At 42.2% G+C, this 18,613-nt stretch overlaps 1 protein-coding gene across 1 annotated transcript in view; it reads left to right on the forward strand.

The window, feature by feature from the left end:
• Positions 1-18,613, forward strand: part of KIF24 (kinesin family member 24) — a 2,255,161-nt gene that overhangs the window by 182,761 nt on the left and 2,053,787 nt on the right. Inside the window, exon 2 of the mRNA XM_044087249.1 lies at positions 9,785-10,424. Within this exon, the coding sequence (XP_043943184.1) occupies positions 9,793-10,424 (632 nt within the window). The 5' untranslated portion in view covers positions 9,785-9,792. The remainder of the gene's footprint in view (positions 1-9,784; positions 10,425-18,613) is intronic.

Below are 18,613 nucleotides of genomic sequence, written 5' to 3' on the forward strand. Positions count from 1 at the left end.
AGCCAGGGTTTCTGGTTAGCCCATATGGTGATGTCCTTATTGACTATCACATCATCATAAAAAGGAAGATAGGAATAAATTCCCTCTATCCCCAACCTGAGAACAAGTCAAACCAAACAAATAGCATAGAGTAAAGTATTACTCAGGCCTATTTTTAATAGTAACTCTCAAGCAAGCAGAAACTACACTTATCCGGCATCTACCAATCCCCGTGGGTGCTGGTTAACTGAGAGTTTATTGTAACAGTTTTCCTAGGAGGCCATTGTGTAGGTTAGTAAGGATAGTGGCAGCATATAGGACTGTCTACTGGTAGGAGATAAACTTATGCAGAAGATTTATGACCTAGGCCAGTGAGAAGTGGATTTGTTGTGTTTAGGTCTTCAAGCTTTTGGTGAAATTTTTTAATGATATCACTTAAATGAATGTAAAACCTGAGTTTATCAGTTATTACACCAAGAAGCATAGCGTTGGAAACCTTGTCAAGTTCAATGTTTTGAGCAGAGGAAATAAACTATTTCAGCTTAGGGAACTGGTTTTAGAGAAGTAGAGCATCAGTTTAGTTTTGTCACCATTAAGTATAAGGTGAGGATTTTCTGTTCACTGTTCTTCTGCCAAGTAGGATTCCTGAGCAATAGACTGTAGCTGTTCCAACGAGTGGGTGGTACAAATGACTTGTAGCATCATCAGCATATTGAATCATCGTGATGAAGATCAGACAGTGTGAAGGTTATTTATGTGTATGTTGAATAGCAAAGGTCCAAGAATAGACCCTTGGGGGGACACTTGTAGAGACTGGGAGGGGACAAAATACTGCTTTGGTGAGATTACTTAAGTAGTTCTTCAATAATAATGTTGAATGCAGTAAATTATGGTCTGCAAGGGTTTGAATCAGTTTTGAGTGTGGAATAGTACTGAATACCTTGTAGAGGTCCAAACATAGCTAGGACTAGTCAGCCACCATTACAGTGTTAGTTGACATTGCCTAGAAATGATAGTAGAGCAGTAGTAGTGCTATGGTGTGGGCTACAACTAGGGTAGGTGAAAGGAGATTATTTGTGTTGAATAGATATTGGAGGATTTGAGTGTTGCACACAGCTCTCCAGGAATTTATGAGTGAGGAGGAAGTATGGCTATGGGTTGGTAGAGACCTAGTTCAGTAGAGTTTCCTCCCTTATGTAGTGGTACACTGTATGATCACTTCCATATTGCAGGAACATGTGACTCTGTAATACATGTATTTATGAGGATGGAGACTGGAAATGCTAAAGCCTGAGCTGCTAGTTTGATGTAGTCTGCTGGGATTTTATCAGCTGCTAGAGTAGTTAACCAGATTATGTAGTAGTCTTTTGATGCATACAGTAGGGATGATTCTTAGTGTAAAGGTTATTGCTTGAGATGAAATTTTCAGGTTGATCATAGCATGGTTGAGAACATGTGGATTTACTTAGTGTGGTTGCTGTGTTCATAGGTACTTAGTAGGCTATTTATCTGTGAGGATCTTAAGAGACCTGGCCTTACATTCCCATGGTAGTTTTTAGCTCATTTATTTTGCATACATATAACCCAGTAATATTATTTTATTTATTTATCTTTTTTTGTTGATCAGGTTAGTTCCACTATGCCAGTAGTCTAACTTCAGGGGAGACCCTAGATGGTATTATACTACTAGGGGAAATTTGACCACAGCAACAAGGGACTTCCCTTACTCTTTTCAATAAATGTTATGAGATCTTTTACACCCACCTGAGCTAACACCAACTTAAGCAGATGGGACTTTGGTTTAATGTCTTATCTGAAGCATGGCACACTTAAGAGTGGAGCACCCCCTAATACTGTACTGTAGTGCCAGCAATTTGAAAATTAATCCGGTCTCCCAAAGTGGGAATAGAATCCACGGCTTTCTGCACCAAAGGTAACTGCACTACCTGTTGAGCCACTGATACTGTGTGAGATAGACCAGACAAGGAAATGTTGGGACATTTACATGTTTCCCCTATCCGTGAGGGACATGGTGTGCTAAACTGGGGCTGAATTTGCAGTTACCCATCCATTTATCCAAGCAACATTTGAGTAGAGTACAAGAAGTACTTTGCTTTTTAAGGAGCAGAACATTTTTCCATAGCAGCAGCATTCTTTGTGATACAAAACTATCCATCCAACATGTTCCATTTGTTTTGCAAAAGAGAGTTGTGATATCATTTAACTTGCATATAGAGCTTCAACAGACTTTTCTGTCATACCAGTTACACATTTGCAAGGCTAAAGTTGCCTGTCAGTAGTCTGGTTCATACTGAAAAGCGTGACAAGACTTTGAGATAATTGATGTTATGTTGAGGTAATTGATGTTGTGTTGTTCAAGTAGGAGTTAAATGAGTTTGCTATTGTGTTATCACTGTCATTTGGTACAGGACTAGGTTGGGTTTTTCTGCCTGGGTGAAGGAGGTTATTGCTAGTGGACAAGAAAGTTTTTGGATTACTCTGGGAACTGTTCTAAATGTATACATAGTAGCTCTTTTCATCCTGTTTTACAAGGACATTTACTTGGTCCCATAGAATATGGTAAGTCTGTCACTCGGGAAGAGTTTTGTTATTCTGACAGATTTTTCAGTCTTTGCCTTTAAGTCTAATGATTTGTTTAGTGATGTGAGTTGGTCATAGGATCATAGGAGATTACTAGGCTAATGACCCTGGGGCCCTTACAAGGCTAGCCAAGTGTTTATCCATCCACCCCCCCCCCCCGCCCAAAAAAAATAAAAAAGAAACCTTAAAGAAGCCAGCCTGCAGATCAAGATTTTCTGCACATTTTCCTAAGTGGTGCACGTTCATTAAGTAAGTTTAAGAAGATCTTGCTAAAGCTGCTAGTGGATTCATTTAGGGGTAGACATTTTAAGCAGTGCCAGTTGACCTGATGTAAGGAACTGGAGGAAGAGTCTGCACTGGTTTTAATGAGGTTTATAACTAGTTTATAGTGATGAAAATGTATCTTGTCTGTTTATATTTTCTAATGATATAGATGGGGTGGTGATCACTTGAGAGTCGGGTAGAGAGCATGCGTAATTGTATTGAGTGTGGTAGTAAGTGTCCAGTCCAAGAGTTGGGAGAAATTATAAATATTGAGGTAATAGTTGATGGAGGTATGCAGTGCATCCCAATTTATATTAACATCACCAAGAATGAGAATTTCTTGTTTAATGCTTTGATAACTAGTTTAGAATGTCTTCGGGTGTAGTGTGGGTTTGTTTGTGGGGATATCTAAAATTGCTATATATATATATATATATATATATATATATATATATATATGTGTGTGTGTATGTATACATATACATACACATATATGTATTATATACATAGATTTGTTTGGGTTTAGTTGAAGTTGGGCAATTAGTATTTCTGCATTGCTAAACTTAAGGATGTTATTTTTGTACAAGAGTACAAGTGAAACTGGTGATTGTTTTTATGCATTACTGCTATACTGCCTGCTCTTCGGCTTTCCCAATCTAGTCCAAACTTATTATAACCCGAAGGTAGGAAAGAGTCTGGAGATCTAGGTTAAGTAGTTTTAAGAAGTCATTATTGGAGGGGGTCTCTTTAAGTTTTAACTGCGTGTAGAATCATGTTCTGCTGGTGAATAAGTTATAACAACATTTGGGCCTGTGTTTGGGTAGACATCCCCACATTCTGTTTGTGTATTATGTGAGGCTAGAGTAGTAGAAGTAAGCTGGAGTTGTTTTGGCATTTTGGATATTTCAATTTTTTTTAGGATTTAGTTGTAAATATTTTGGTTTTAAAGAGTATGTAGTTTGAGCATATAAGAGTGATAATTAGATGGTCAGTGGGGTAGGAGTCTGCAGGGGAATGTTGCCTGCTAGGGTATGAAAGAAGGTAATGGAAGATTGAGTGGTTAAGTGGTGAAGTGGGCAAGTAACATTAAGAGCGAAGAGAGTAAGAACGTTAGAAGCATAGCTGTGGTGAAGAATGTATAGATTAGAAATATGGTGAAGAAGTATAGGTTAGAAGTACGGTGTAACTACTAGAAATACAGTAAGGTAATATGGATGAGAGTTATTTCAAGAAGTGTAACTTTATGGAATGGAGTATGGTAGGGGTGGAGATGTTAAGAGTATGACTAGAAATTTGATGGGTAGCTGGGGATAGAAATGAGAAGACTTTAATTTGTTTAGGAAGATAATGTGGTATTATGGTTAGATTAACTAGTTGGAAGAGTCTGTAGTCTTAAAACTATGGGTTGCTGCTTTTGGGATTGCTGGAGTTTCTAGTATAGGGTTATAGAATTAGCAGCACAAGTAGCTTGATTGTTCAATGTTAGCGTGTAGGCTTTGGTAGACTGTAAATTTGGATGGCATGGTTTCCTATGGTAGAGAGAATAGGACTGCTGTGACTGGTTCAAAAGTAATACTCTGTTGTTTGGGTAATGGTAAATTATGAAAAGAGTAAATGAAGAGTAAGAGGGCTGAGTGAGAATTGGGGTTAGGGTAGGGGAGCAAGGCAGGGCCACCAAGAAGGTAAGTACCCAGAAACAGTGTAATTTGTTGTAAAGGACCTGATCAGGTTAGGCTAATTATTCTGTGAGAAGAATTCCTATAGCACCAAGTCAGGAAAGCTAAGTGTGGTGTTTTTGCTGTAAGTAGCTAAGCCTGAGAATGTGTTCTTCTGTTTGAGTTGAATCTTGGTTTACTTTTTTTTTTTTTTTTTAGGCTGAGCATCACACTGTTTCACTTATACTGCCCCCTTGCACCCTGTTGAAGACAGATAAGGAAAGAAGGAATGATGAAAGAGAGAGTGGGGTGCTGTCATGGACGGGCAGTTTCCCAACATCTCTCTGGCCAGCTTGATAGACTTTTTCTGTTTCTCTGTAAGAAACCTTTTGAGGTCTTTCCATTTGCTGCAGGTGCCTGGTAAGGTACATACCAAAGATAGCATTGTACTCTATTATGGGCCTGATGAGTGAGGAGTGCAGGGGAGTTATAACCTCTTCTTCAGGATGCAGTGCCCTTAGTTATGAGGTGGGTGATGCAGAAAGCCTTTCTTACCACTGTGGAGATGTGGTGGTCAAAGGAAAGATTGCTATCAACCTGTGTGCCCAAATTTCTCACCACTGATTGCAATGTTAGGGTGTTGTTATTAATGAGGTAGTCTGCAGGGATGTCACCCTTGCTGAAGGGGATGATAATGCATTTTTTCACATTGAGTTTTAGCCTGTGACTTTGGCAGCAGTTGTTTGTCTGTTTAAATCTCTCTCATAAGTTTTTGGCATTGTTTGGGGATTTGGTGACTGCACCCAGTTTGAAATCATCAGCAAAGTTTGTCAGCTATAAGCCTTTTGTTTTAGCCTGTACATCTGAGAAGTAGATTCCAAACAGTAGGGGCCCCATCACAGATCCCTGTGAAAAGCCACTGGTTACGGGTCTGCTGGTAGAGGTAGAGTCACCTATTTTGAATTTGTGTGTTATATCGCTAAGCCAATTTGCAACCCACCTGACAATATACGGGATGATCCGTTTTTATTTTTTTTATATTTTCTCCAAATGTTTTGGGTTTCTAATATCATGATGGGGATGGACCCCATTCCTAAGTCAAAGTACGATTAAAGTTCATGAAATTAGTATTGTTTCAATCTTTGATGTCAGCCAAAAGTGCTCTTCGCAGCCCCCGCAATATGCCCAGTAATGACACCTTCTGCAATTTGTATGGAGTTACATATATTGCTAACATATCTACATATAATTTTAGATTCTTTTTTATAAGACCCATTGCTCCTTTCTACTATTGGAAGTGTTTGGGTATCTTTCTTCCACATTGCTGTCATTTCTGCCTGCAAATCTTGATATTTTATGACTTTGTGTCTCTCTGTACACAAGACACTGTAGTCACTAGGTGTAGCAATTTCAATGATCAATGCTACTTTTGTCTTCTTTTCATGGACCACTGTATCTGTTTTTTTCACATCTGTCTTGTGAACTGTTGGTAATGGGTGATCCCATGTTTTGTAGATGTCATCATCAGCCACTTCAGCACCATAATGTTTGTACAATCCCCAGTGCAACAGTCTTGCCACATTATTGTGCGTTTCAGTATACAATTGTTCTGCCATTAGTATGTCACAACAAGCAACAGGGTGTGCATCTGTTTCCAATTCTGTTTTACAGAACCTATATTTCTCTGTTTCTCCCACATGTTCAATGGTCTTTGTAAACCAACGTGTATGTAGCCCACTATCTTGGGCCTCCAATATTAATCTTTCATCTTTTAATTTGACTTCACCTCTCCTTAATCATTCCTGTGTTTGATCCTGATCAACATGAGGTTCTTCCAGAAGTTTTCTATACTTGCAACTATATTATGCATTTTCCACATAGGGTCATAGGTGTTTACTAGGCTAACGACCACAAGGGCCTTTTTAAGCCTAGCCATGCATCCCAAATCTTTGACTAATTCTGATACCCTTGATAAGTGTAAGCATGGGCCTGGGAGATGAACCATTTACAGGTTACCTGTTTGCATCAGAGACATAGGTGCCAACCAGGGATGAATTTCCAGTTTCCCATCCAATTGTCCAAATTGTAACTGAATAGGATTAGGGAGGAACTCTGCTTCACATTGATGGGGAGCCTGTTCCACAAATGGGGCAGTCTATGTGATACATGCTGTACCTATCTGTACAGCAGATCCTGTACCTATCTCTACAGCAGATCCTGTTTATATCACAGGCAAGGCTTAAGTCTTTAGAATGGGTAATTCTGGTACTGTTTGTTTTGTGGATATGCAGGAGGTCCATCAGAGTGGGGTCTGACAATGCCTGTATGCCAAGCATGGATCTTTCTAGCCTTCTCATCTGATCCTTTACATTATATTCAGTTGCTGCCTGATTTTTATCTACTTCTGGTTTGATTTCCATTCCTGCGTGACGCCGATATGCTTCTAGAATAAGCAGGGGAAGTCATCTTAGATTTATTCTTCTCATGTTTCAAAACTTTCACTACAATTGAGTCTTGTGAGGTCAGCAGATTTGTGTGCAGTCCCACAATTCATAGGATCACGGGAGGTTACCTAATGGCCCTGGGGCCTTACAAGCCTAGCCAAGAGTTTATCCCCCCAAAAAGAAACCTCAGTCAGCACCTGTCGCCCCTGTCAATGATGGACACAGGGGAACCCCTGGGACAAATTTGTGCGTTTCCACCCACTCATCAAGGTTGAGCTTGAAGAGAGTCAGCGACATACTCTGTTTGACATGTATGGGAAGTCTATTCCAGAGATGGGGCAGCCTCTGGGAGACAAACTGTCTCTCCAGCAGGTTTTGTTAATGTTGCATATTAGATTTACACCTTTTGAGCAGATAATGAGCGAGGAGTTAGACTTATAGATATGGAACATCTCTAGTAGGGTAGGGATTGCCTTGTAGGCGAGACACAGATCACCTCTAAGCAATCTGTACGATACCTAGTAGAGTGATAGTGATTTGAGCCTGACCACATAGGACAGGTGTTGGAGGCCATGGATTCTCTTTGTGAGATATTTCTGTGGCCTTTACAGCTGGTGCAGGTGTTTGGAGAGGTACATACCAAACGGAGCATTGTACTCAATTATTGACCTGATGAGGGAGGAGTACAGCTCTATACATGTAATCATTTTCAAGGAGGCCCGTACCTCCTTTGGTATGCACTGATTTTTATAAATCATTTAGTGAGCATGAAGCATCCTTCTTGTTTTACTGTCTAATCTATCCAACGTGTTTTGGGGCCAGTCATTCACTCCAAAACTGTAAGTTAGGATAGGAAGTGCAAATTGGTTTATAGCTTGAATTTTGTTCCTAGATGTCAATGCTATTTTCAGGATTAATTTAAGTCTTCTAAAATATTCCTTACTAAGTTTTATTCACATTGATCTCCAGCTGGGTGAGTTTAACAATGATACATGAGTGGGGAATAGTGTCAGAGGCCTTGGTCAGGTCCAGGTAGGCCATATGCACAGATATGCCTTCGTCCAGGGCCTTGGTGACTGTCACAAAGAAGTCCATGAAGTTCAAGAGGCAGGATCTCCCTTTAACAAAGCCAAACTGGGTCAGGTCAAGCATTTGGAGGCCTCATATAACTTTTTGATAAGGACCATGATTACTCCTTCTATAGCTTTGCAGATGACGCTGGTCAGGCTTATGGGTCTATAGTTCCCAGGGGTCTGTGGAGGCACCTCCTTTATGTAACAGAATGACGGCTGCTGTTTTCCATTCATCAGGTACAAAACCAGTGCTCAGACTGTGGTTAAAATGAGTACCCAACTAGTTCCTGTTTTAATCCATTTAGAACACAGCCTGGGATATTATCAGGTCTCATAGATACTGTGTTTTTGGCTTTGGAGATTGTTTACACCATGCTCCTTGGAGATACAAGGTGGAGGGCAGATAGTAGGGAAGCTTTGGGGATATGTGGGGGGGACAGGGGCGAGAAGTTTTCACTGAACCTATCAGCTAGCAGGCTGGCTCTTTCTCCGGTTCAATATGTGTGCTGCCATTACCAACTTGTTCTGTGCAGATCTGGGTTTTTCCTTTAAGATTTCTGATGTATCTAAAGAAGGCTTTATGGTTATCCTTAGTGAAGGAGGCTAATTTGGATTCATAGTTAACTTTACAGTGCCGTACTATGTGTCTTATTTGCTTGTTTAAGCCGAGGAGGGAATGCTTTCAATTCAGAGACCGTTCCTTCCTGCTCTTGGACAGCAATTTCTTTCTCTTATTGTATAACCTGTTAATGGTGGATGTCAACCAGGCAGGTTTGTTCTTTCTTGAGGATCTTGTTTCGATCTTATCAGGTACTGCTGAGTCAAACCACTTGTAGAGATGCTTGTACAAGCATTTATGTAAATACCAGTATAGCTGTCCATGCCATCAGTGAGGGCAGGGGCTATGAAGCTATTAATGCCCTCACATATAAGGTTGTAATTCCCTTTGGAAGTTTTTTAGTCTGTTTGCTGCTCATGGGGGGTCAGATGTTATTATTACTTCTAATGGGACTGATTTATGATCATACCTCAATAGGGAGGGCTGCACACATGGGGTGGTGCAACAATCACCCATGTTAGTGAGCACCAGATCACAATAAGTATTTATGATGCCATTTCACTTGCTGATATGAAGTAAATCCATCAGTAATGAGTTGGATGATGCTTTGTATGCCAGGTCACCTGTTAGCAGTCAGTAGGATACCGAGTATAGTGACAAGGCTTTGAGTTGGTGTAGAACATGTTGTTTAGGCCTTGTATCCTTTTAGTAAGGTATCTCTGTGGGCGTTCCAGTTGTTGCATGTGTCTGGACAGATGCATGCCAAAGGGAGCATTTTATTCAATAACTTGCCTAATGAGGGCTGATTAAAGGGGGACAATGTCATCCCTAGATCTAGAAACAATTGCTTTGTTTATAAGCTGTGCAATATTAAAGGACTTTTCTTACAACAATAGACACATGTTAATCAAAAGTTGGTCATTGTCCACAAATGTTCCCAAATCCCAAACAACTGGGTCAGCTCTTATGGGTGTATTGTCAATGTGGTAGTTCTCTAGCATAGATGGCTTCCCAAAGGACACAATGATGCATTTTTGATATTTAGTTTCAGTCCATGATTTTGGCATCAGTTATTTACTTGAGATAAACCTTCCTGCATCATCAGCTTTACCTACTTTTATATGGACATTAGTTTTATTGCATGTTCACAAAAAATGCATATGGAAATTAATAAAACTGATATTTATCATAAAATATTATTTTTTCCAGAATCTTAAATGAAGATGGCATCATGCCTTTATGAATGTCTATGCGAAGCTGGGCTAGAGCAATACTATCCTTCCTTCACTGCTATGGGGTTGCTGAGAGCACAAGAACTTGCCAAACTGACTATGAATGATTATTCCAGATTGGGCATTGCTGATATGCATGACCGCATACGCTTGTTCCAACTCATTCAGATCATTAAAGCAGTGCAAGACGAGGAGACAAAAGGTGTTCAAAATGTAAAACCTGTCCATACTCCAGCAGATTTTACATATATCTACCTGTCAACAAATAAATCTGGTCCTCGCCGTCAGCTAGACTTTGAGTCAGAATTTGAAAAGACAGACAGAATTATCACAAGCTCTAAAAATGAATTTTGTGAGCCGTCTGATGTAGACTGTTTCACCTATGCAAAAAATGGCAAATTACCTGGACAAATCTTACCAAGTGATCCTCACAATAAAAGAAGAGAATCAAAGGAACCAAACAAAGCTAACCATGCATGGACCCAAAAAGAGACTCCTTGCCAGACATTGGATTTACCAAATACTAACAGCTGGACTGCTGATAATGGATTTCTCCACATACAGCGCATTTTACAGGCTTCAGGATACAACTATGGTGTGCCTCATTCTTCCACAAGGTTAGGACAGCAAGTGCATTTTTTACAGTTTTGTTTTCACTGCATGCAGTTTATATTATCAGAGAGGATGAAACACCAAAGAAAATGGAAAATAAAAAAACAATTATTACAATTTTTTTTTGTTTTTCTTTTTTGTACGAGTCAGAGCGACATTTGTGATTTCCCCATTTTCTTTATTTTTGTGTAGCTACAGCAACTTGTTGCAGGCTCTCATGCTAAATTCTAGCTTACCCAAAGATGTTAACTTGTTTATCTGAGCTGATTGACAGGTCACTTGTGGGTGTTTTGTTGCAGACACTGAAGTGGTAGTAATAATCTTTGGAGAATGGATGGGGAGCATCATATTAAAGAATTACCCAAACCATCTTGTGTAAGCATGATAAATTATTCTTGTTTATTGGTGCCTCTTCTTAAAGGATATAAAGTTGATTATGCCTGAGACACTTGTTTGTGATGGCACCATTTCTAGTTAGGCACACTCTATTTGGGGGTTTTATTATACTAAAAATAGATAAAAACAATAGGATAAGTGGACTGGTTAACAGCCCTTTTTCAACCACAGTCCAGCACCCTGCTACAGGAGACAAACAAAAAATTATACATAGACTAAAGAATACTCAGAGTTGTACAAAATACAGCACTGAAACTGGCTTAGGATATTCCTAGAGGTAGAGATACTACTATTTCCATACACTGTGTACAGCTTCACAATTATGGTAACAGAAAACTGTTATAAACATTTACAAACTTACCTTGGTAAGTCTATTACTACTCTTTTGGAACTCTGTGTACTGTCTTTTTTTGGAGACCTTTCCAGTTTTACATTTTGAGCAACTGAGGTTCCTCTTTCTCATGTGAGAGGAAAGTAAAATCAAAACTACCAGTACTGTTTGGCAACACAGTGCCACAGCAGATAGCATTGTCACCTCACAACAAGAGGTTCCCCCCGGTTTGATTTTTGGTTGCGGTGCCTTCTGTGCAGAGTCTGCATATACTCCATGTGTTAGCATGGGTTTCCTGCAGGTGCTCTGGTTTCCACTCACATTTCAAAGCCATGCAGTAGGTGGATTGGACTCTCTAAACTAGCCATAGGTGTGAGTGTGCATGCAAGTGTGTGGTGTGGAAAAACTACCACGGTGGAGCTAGCCACCCATAGGTGTAAACCTTCGCTCCAGATAATTGTCACTGTTGAAATGACACCCCAACCCTATGTGCAAAAATAAAAAAAGGTGTTATGGATGGAGTGTTTTTCATTACTGAAGATGCCATTTTCATTTTTTCTTTTAGTTGTTGCTATCATTGTATTCTTTTAGCTAAAAAGTCTTAGTCCTTTTCTAAGTAAAGCACATACGCATATTCTCATTTGGAGAATATATTTGTGTTATTGTTTGGTGTAAATGGTGTATACACTTTATTCTTAATATCATATTAATGTCTATGCATATTTATCATCTTTGCTGATTTTGCATGATGATACCATATTAACTATACCAAAATGTAGTTTATATCCTATTGTAAGACAGTAATAATTTAGATTTGTTTCCTTTTAAACAGTTTGTGTGTGTCTTGTGAGAGAATATTGATCACAGAAATAATACAAATCTTTCAAGAAACCTCCTCCAGGTTCTAACTGCAACATAAATGGCATTCTACAGCATAATTTAATATTTTTTCTTAAAGGAAGCCTTTTATGTTAAGTTGTCTATCTCGCCTTCATTCTTGATGGTTGGGTTCGGAGCCGATCCTCGACCATCTTCAAAAGCTCGAGAGCTGCTTACTGGCTCGAGGCCCCCCTATATCCCATGATGCCTGGCGCTAGGTACCCAGATCTCGTTTGCTGCTTCTGCTGCGAGGTTGTTCTACTGGCTCAGGTCGTATAAAACTTTGTTATTATTGTATTTTTTTTGTCAAAACTGTAGTTTTTAGTGTAGAATTAGTCGTTGGATTAGACTGTTGTATTGTAGCTAGTTCTTTTCTAGATCTGTTTACTTTCCCCAAGAAACTTGTTTAAGTTAGAGTTTCCCCTCCCCCCTTCTCTCCTTTTCCTCAGAAAGGTTTTCCATTTAAGATAGAGGTTAACCTTTCTCTCTATCTCCTTCTAAAAAAAAAAAAAAATTATTTTATTAATCACTGTCAGTGTTTAGTAATAGTTATCTTTAGTTTTTGTTGTAGTAGTGCTTGTAGTTGGTTTTGGTAACTGTAGTGTGTAAAATTTTACTGGTTGGTTACTTTAACCTTTCTGTGTGTGTTCTTGTCCTTGGTTTTCCTGCAGGATGTCCAAGGATCCTAAACCGTCCGGATTCAAGAAGTGTGACTCATGCTGTCAGAAGATGTCTCTGACAGATGGTCACACTTCTTGTGTTTATTGTCTGGGCACCGTGCACCTGCAGGACTCTTGCTCGATCTGCCATGCTTTCAGTCCAAGAGTCATGCAGGAGCGCAAAAATAAATTGATCCTGAGGGGTTTGCTTAAACCCCAAGATTCACCGGCGAAGGCTCAGCCTGTGAAATCCTCCAGGCCACCAAAACCTTCGGCTCCCAGTTCAGAGCCGTCGGGTGAAGCCACACAAACTATCTCTGCTCCGGCTGGAACTGATGTCCCTCCCTCCCAGTCGGCTCCGACACATTCTTCGGAGCCGGCTGAGAGTCGGAAAAGATCCAGGTCTCCTTCCTTGGAGTCGATACGTTCAGCTCCGAAGTCGCCCCTGCTCCAATCGGAGCATAGTCATCGCTCATCCCACTCTTCTCGGTCCTCTAGACTTTCAGACCATGATTTGGAAAGAGTGGTCAGTAGGCTGTTAAAATCGCAGGCCCTAGCCAAAATGTTGTCCAGCCCTCCTCATCAGGAGTCTGCTCTATCCACAGCTGTAGATATTCCTCCTCCGACTTATCCTATGAGCTCGGAGCCGGAGTTTGTTGCGGTTCGAGTCGTGGAACCGTCTGTGCCGATACCCTCTCTTTCGTTTCTGTCGTCGGCTCTGATCTCTTCCATGGTACCTTCCCTGGAGGGATCTGGGCGCGGAGACTCCCTCGTCAGCTCCGAGGGGGCGAGTGGCATTGGACCCTTGTCCGACCCCGCTCTCCCCCTCGGGGCTTCGGCTCAGGTGAGCCCAGCTCCCATATCTGCCTCGGAGCCATCCCCCTCGGTGCGGGGAGGACTTCTGGTTTCTTCGGAACCAGAGCCCTTTCTGTGTATGGGCAGGGATGCCTTCGAGGTGATGAGGAGTGTACTGGCCCTGAGTCAGTCCCACGATCGACCCCATCGGCTCCTTGCCCTAGGGTGCCTGTGTCAGCCTCTGCCCCTCTTCCAGACCCCAAGCGGCGGCCACAAAGAAGGAGTTAGCTGAAACTTCTTCATCTGTCCATCCCCGTAACAAGGAGTCCAGGACGATGGCCAGATATGGGAAGCAGATGTTCTCTTCAGTGACCTTTTCCATGCGGTCCCTGAATTACCTGTGCCACTTTACCCGTCTTCAGAGGGATCTCCTGAAAGAGCTTGGAGATACCCTCCAAGATCCATCACCTGAGGGGGCCCAGGCTAAGGCAGCCTCCCAGCTGGCAACTCTTAATTCAGTGGTAAACTCCTCCATGAGGCTCATTTTGTATGCAGCTGATGGTGCGAGTAGAGCCGCAGGCACAGGCGTGGCCCTAAGGAGGCACTCTTGGATGCGGCTATGTAACTTTGCGGAACCTTTCAGAGCGTCTTTCACCAACACCCCCTTTGATGGTTCCTCTCTTTTCAGATCACAGGTGAAAGATACCCTTACCAGGTATGAGCAAGAAGGCAAGACTCTGCTGTAGGAGTCCGTTTATCCACTCCTTCCAGACCGTATCCTAAGGGTCAGAAGAGTGGAAAGATGTGGTTCCGGAAATCCCAGGGAGGCTTGCCGGACACACGTGGTGAGTTCCCATCCAGGGGCAGAGGAGTGAACAATAACAGACGCCACCCTCCTGGCAGAGGGGGTCATCAAAATCAGGGCAGCAGAGAATGTTTCTCTGAGAAGCCCTTCCAGCATCCCTGAAGGGTTGCCTGGCTGCCCACCTCTGGAGGCAGTCAGGGGAAGATTATCACTGTACCCAAGAGCCTGGCAAGACATAACACAAGACAAATGGATACAGTCCGTCATATCTGGAGGCTACAGAATTCCCTTTGTTCGCACCCCCTTGAGGTCAAACAAGTCCCTTCCAGACGTTCCACCCAATCTAAGGGACCAAGCAGTGCAAGAAGTCTCAAAACTGCTAAGAAAAAGGGCATCCAGCAAGTCCCAGCAGACCAACAAGGATCCGGAATTTACTCAAGGTTCTTTTTGGTACCAAAAAAGACAGGGGACTGGAGATCCATTTTGGATCTCAGCAGACTAAACAAGTCTGTACAAAGAATGAAGTTCCGGATGGTCACGCTTCAGTCCATTTTACCCTTCCTGGGTCAGGACAATTGAATGTGCTCCATAGATCTTTAGGATGCATACTACCATATCATAATGGACAGACGCTCCAGAAGATTCCTTCTTTTCCGGCTGGGAGCCAGCCATTACCAGTTCGGATCTCTGCCCTTTGGTCTCACCACAGCCCCCCGGGTGTTCACCAAATGCATGGCAGTAGTTACCGCTCACCTGAGACGGCAAGGATTCCAGGTGTTTCCATATCTAGACGACTGGCTCCTTACTGCTACCACCAGGTATCACCTTCTGTGAGCCAGACACTGTACTATCGACACTCGCTCCAGGCTAGGTATCACAATAAATTTCGAAAAGTCTGCATTGTCGCCCTGTCAGTCTATCACCTTTATAGGCACAAATTTAAATACCAAAGACATGTTAGCGAGCCTCCCACCAGACAGGGTGTTAGTGATTCGTCAGCATGTCAAGGTTTTATTAGCATGCAAAAGAATTCAAGCCAGGTTTGTCCTTCAAACTCTGGGTCTTATGACAGCAGCGATCGTACTTGTCCCTCTAGCTTGTTTTCACATGCGGATTCTTCAGTGGCTTCTTTTCACCCAATGGTCCTTCCAGCAGCTTCCCATGTCTTACATGATTATGATCACTCAAGCATGCAAGAAGCACCTTGCGTGGTGGATGGTCTCCACATCAGTGCTCCACGGCAGACCATTTGTTCCCCCCCCCTCCAGTGGCTACGGTGACTACGGACGCCTCCCTGATCGAGTGGGGGGGGCATTATCAGGGCAGAACAGTCCCAGGCACCTGGCAACCTCACGAGTATCATCTGCACATAAATGTCTTGGAGATGAGAGCCATGCTCTTAGCGTTGCAGGCTGTTCAGGACTCTCTTCCTACTGGGACTATTGCAATTCAAACGGACAATATGTCTGTAGTGTGGTACATCAACAAGCAGGGCGGAACCAGATCCTACCCCCTATGTCGAGACTCTGGCAGTGGGCGATCTCTTCCCAACGGTTTCTGATTGCAACGCACATCCCTGGGAGGTCCAACGTCATAGCAGACAGACTGAGCAGAGCAATTCTTGTGCCTCATGAGTGGTCTCTGAACCAGGTAGTTGTGGACCAAATCTTCCGCAAATGAGGCCAACCTTGCTGCGACCTGTTTGCAACTCCCTTCAACAGCAAGTGCAGCAATTTCTTCTCTCTCCTTCCACTTCCCGGACATTCCCCCAGAGACGCTCTAGTCCACAATTGGCCTCAGGGACTTCTTTATGCATTCCTGCCCTTTCCCGTCATCCCGAAGCTAATTCAGAAAGCTACCGTTTTGGGTTGCAAAATGATCCTCATTGCTTCTTACTGGCCTCGACAAATATGGTTCCCATTCCTGCATCGCTATCTTCTCGAGCAGCCTTGGATTCTGGACCTAGTTCCAGACCTCCTGATTCATCAATCGGGCGGGCTGCATAATCCCTACACTCTCTCCAGCTCACGGCTTGGTTGCTCTACTTCCAACCTTAGCCAGGCTCCCAGATATCTCCCCCTCTGTGCATGAAATCCTTGTCTTCACACAAGTCTACAACCAGAAAAACTTACGCTAGTAAGTAGAAACGTTTTTCTTCCTGGGCAGAGGCAAAAAGTATAGACCCCTTTTCAGCCCCTGTACACTACATTTTGGAATTTCTTGCGGAGCTCTTCCATGCTGGTTCCGCTTCCGCTACAACTAGAGTTCAGTTAGCTGCAATTTCAGATTTTCACATTAGACTGTCGGAAAATAATATCATGCCCCATAAGCTGTGTAAAGCCTTTCTCAAAGGAAACACTCTGCTCAGGCCCCCAGTGAGAGATCCTCCACCACCGTGGGATTTAAATTTAATTTTGCCCCCTTTCGAACCTGCAGCTTCTTGTTCATTGAAGTTCTTAACTTGGAAAACCCTTTTTCTGGTAGCTATTACTTCAGCCAGAAGAGTTTCAGAACTACAGGCTCTTTCTATCCGTCCCCCATACCTCGTGTTCCACAATGACAGGGTTGCTCTTAGGACTAATCCTTCCTTCCTTCCTTCCTAAGGTCTCTTCAGAGAGTAACTTGAATCAGTCCATAGACTTTCCTGTGTTTTTCCCTAACCACTCCAACAGGTCGGAATATAAGTTGCATCAGTTAGATGTTCACAGGCAGCTACGCTTCTATTTGCATAGAACCAAAGACATTAGAAAATCAGATCATCTTTTCCTGTCCTATGCAGTAGGTAAACAAGGTCTTCCGGTCTCCAAGGTAACCTTATCCAGGTGGTTGACTTCTATCATCACATTCATATATCAACTCAGGAATAAAAAAATTACCAGTCAAACCAAAAGGTCACTCCACCAGAACTTTAGCTACTTTGGTGGCCTTTCAGTCTAGGTTGCCCATGGAATCTATTTGTGCTGTGGCTACATGGGCCAACCCACATACCTTCATTTCGCATTACAAGTTGGATTTGGTTTCCCGGAGCAGAGCTGATTTTGGTTCCACTGTTCTGAAGAGTCTCTTCCGATGAGCCACCCAGGGCTTTTAGGTACTAGGGACGCTGTCCCAACCAGCAAGAATGAAGGCGAGATAGACAACTTAACATACAGAAGTTATATACCTACCATAACTTTCCATGTTAGTTGTCTTCTTCTCGCCTTCTTTCTTGCATCCCACCCTCCATCCCCCTATCCTAGTGGACCGAGAAGAGTTCTTCTTGATTTTTCACTGGCTGAGTCTTCTCTGGCTATTTCTTTCTGACTAGTAGTCTCTCCAGTACGATTTATGTATTCTAGGATAGGATTCCCTTATTATTATTATTATTATGTCTGCAGTTAGTCTTACCAAACGAGATCTGGGTATCTAGCGTCAGGCATCATGGGATATAGGGGGGGCCTCGAGCCAGTAAGCAGCTCTCGAGCTTTTGAAGATGGCCGAGTTGGAGCCGAGGATCGGCTCCGAACTCAACCAGCAAGAAAGAAGGCGAGAAGAAGACAACTAACATGGAACGTTATGGTAGGTACATAACTTCTTTTTTTTATTGGGTCTATATTACATCATCGAACTCACAGGAGTTCGAATGATGTAATATCGAACCATGAAGTTCGAAACCCAAAAATTACAAAAACACAGAACAGCGACCCCCCCCCCCCCCCAGTGAAAAAAAATCTCTGTTCCGGTACAAAAAAAAAAAAAAAAAACCACTTGCACTTTAAACTTAAACTAATGCGGGGGCTTCACCCCCCAGCATGAGGGGCTGTGCCCCCCACACCCCACTACTTAAATATACCAACTCCGAGATCGAACCACAGTGGAGGAAATAGCAAAGCCCCAAAAACGGCCCACCAATTTTTTTCCCTGGGGAAAAAAATTGGTGTACTGTGCTTTTGCTATTTTTGTATTTAGAACATTTGGGTTTGATATTACAATGTTTGGACTCCTGTGAGTTTGATGATGTAATATAGACCTGTTTTATTTGTTTATCTGTTGATGTGTAAGCCCACTGGATACAAGTGTTTCTTTTCAAGGACAGTCTAAGATCACTGTCTGGTTAAATTAATTGCTCAGAATCAGACAGTTTTTTTTGGCAGAAATTGAGTATCAAACCTATGACTACAAAATGAGGCTCATTAGCAGCTGTGTTAAAAGTACTGTGCCACAGAATTCCATTTAACCCATAAAATAATGTCAGTATTTCATCTGTAAGCGTGTAAGCGTGGAATGCAATGCGTTACAAAAATAATTAGTTCATGTTCTACATATTAGATGCCACACACATTTGCAGTC

This window comes from Protopterus annectens, chromosome 1.part1 (assembly GCF_019279795.1).
Source record: "Protopterus annectens isolate FY-2018-M chromosome 1.part1, PAN1.0, whole genome shotgun sequence".
Classification (NCBI taxonomy): domain Eukaryota; kingdom Metazoa; phylum Chordata; order Ceratodontiformes; family Protopteridae; genus Protopterus; species Protopterus annectens.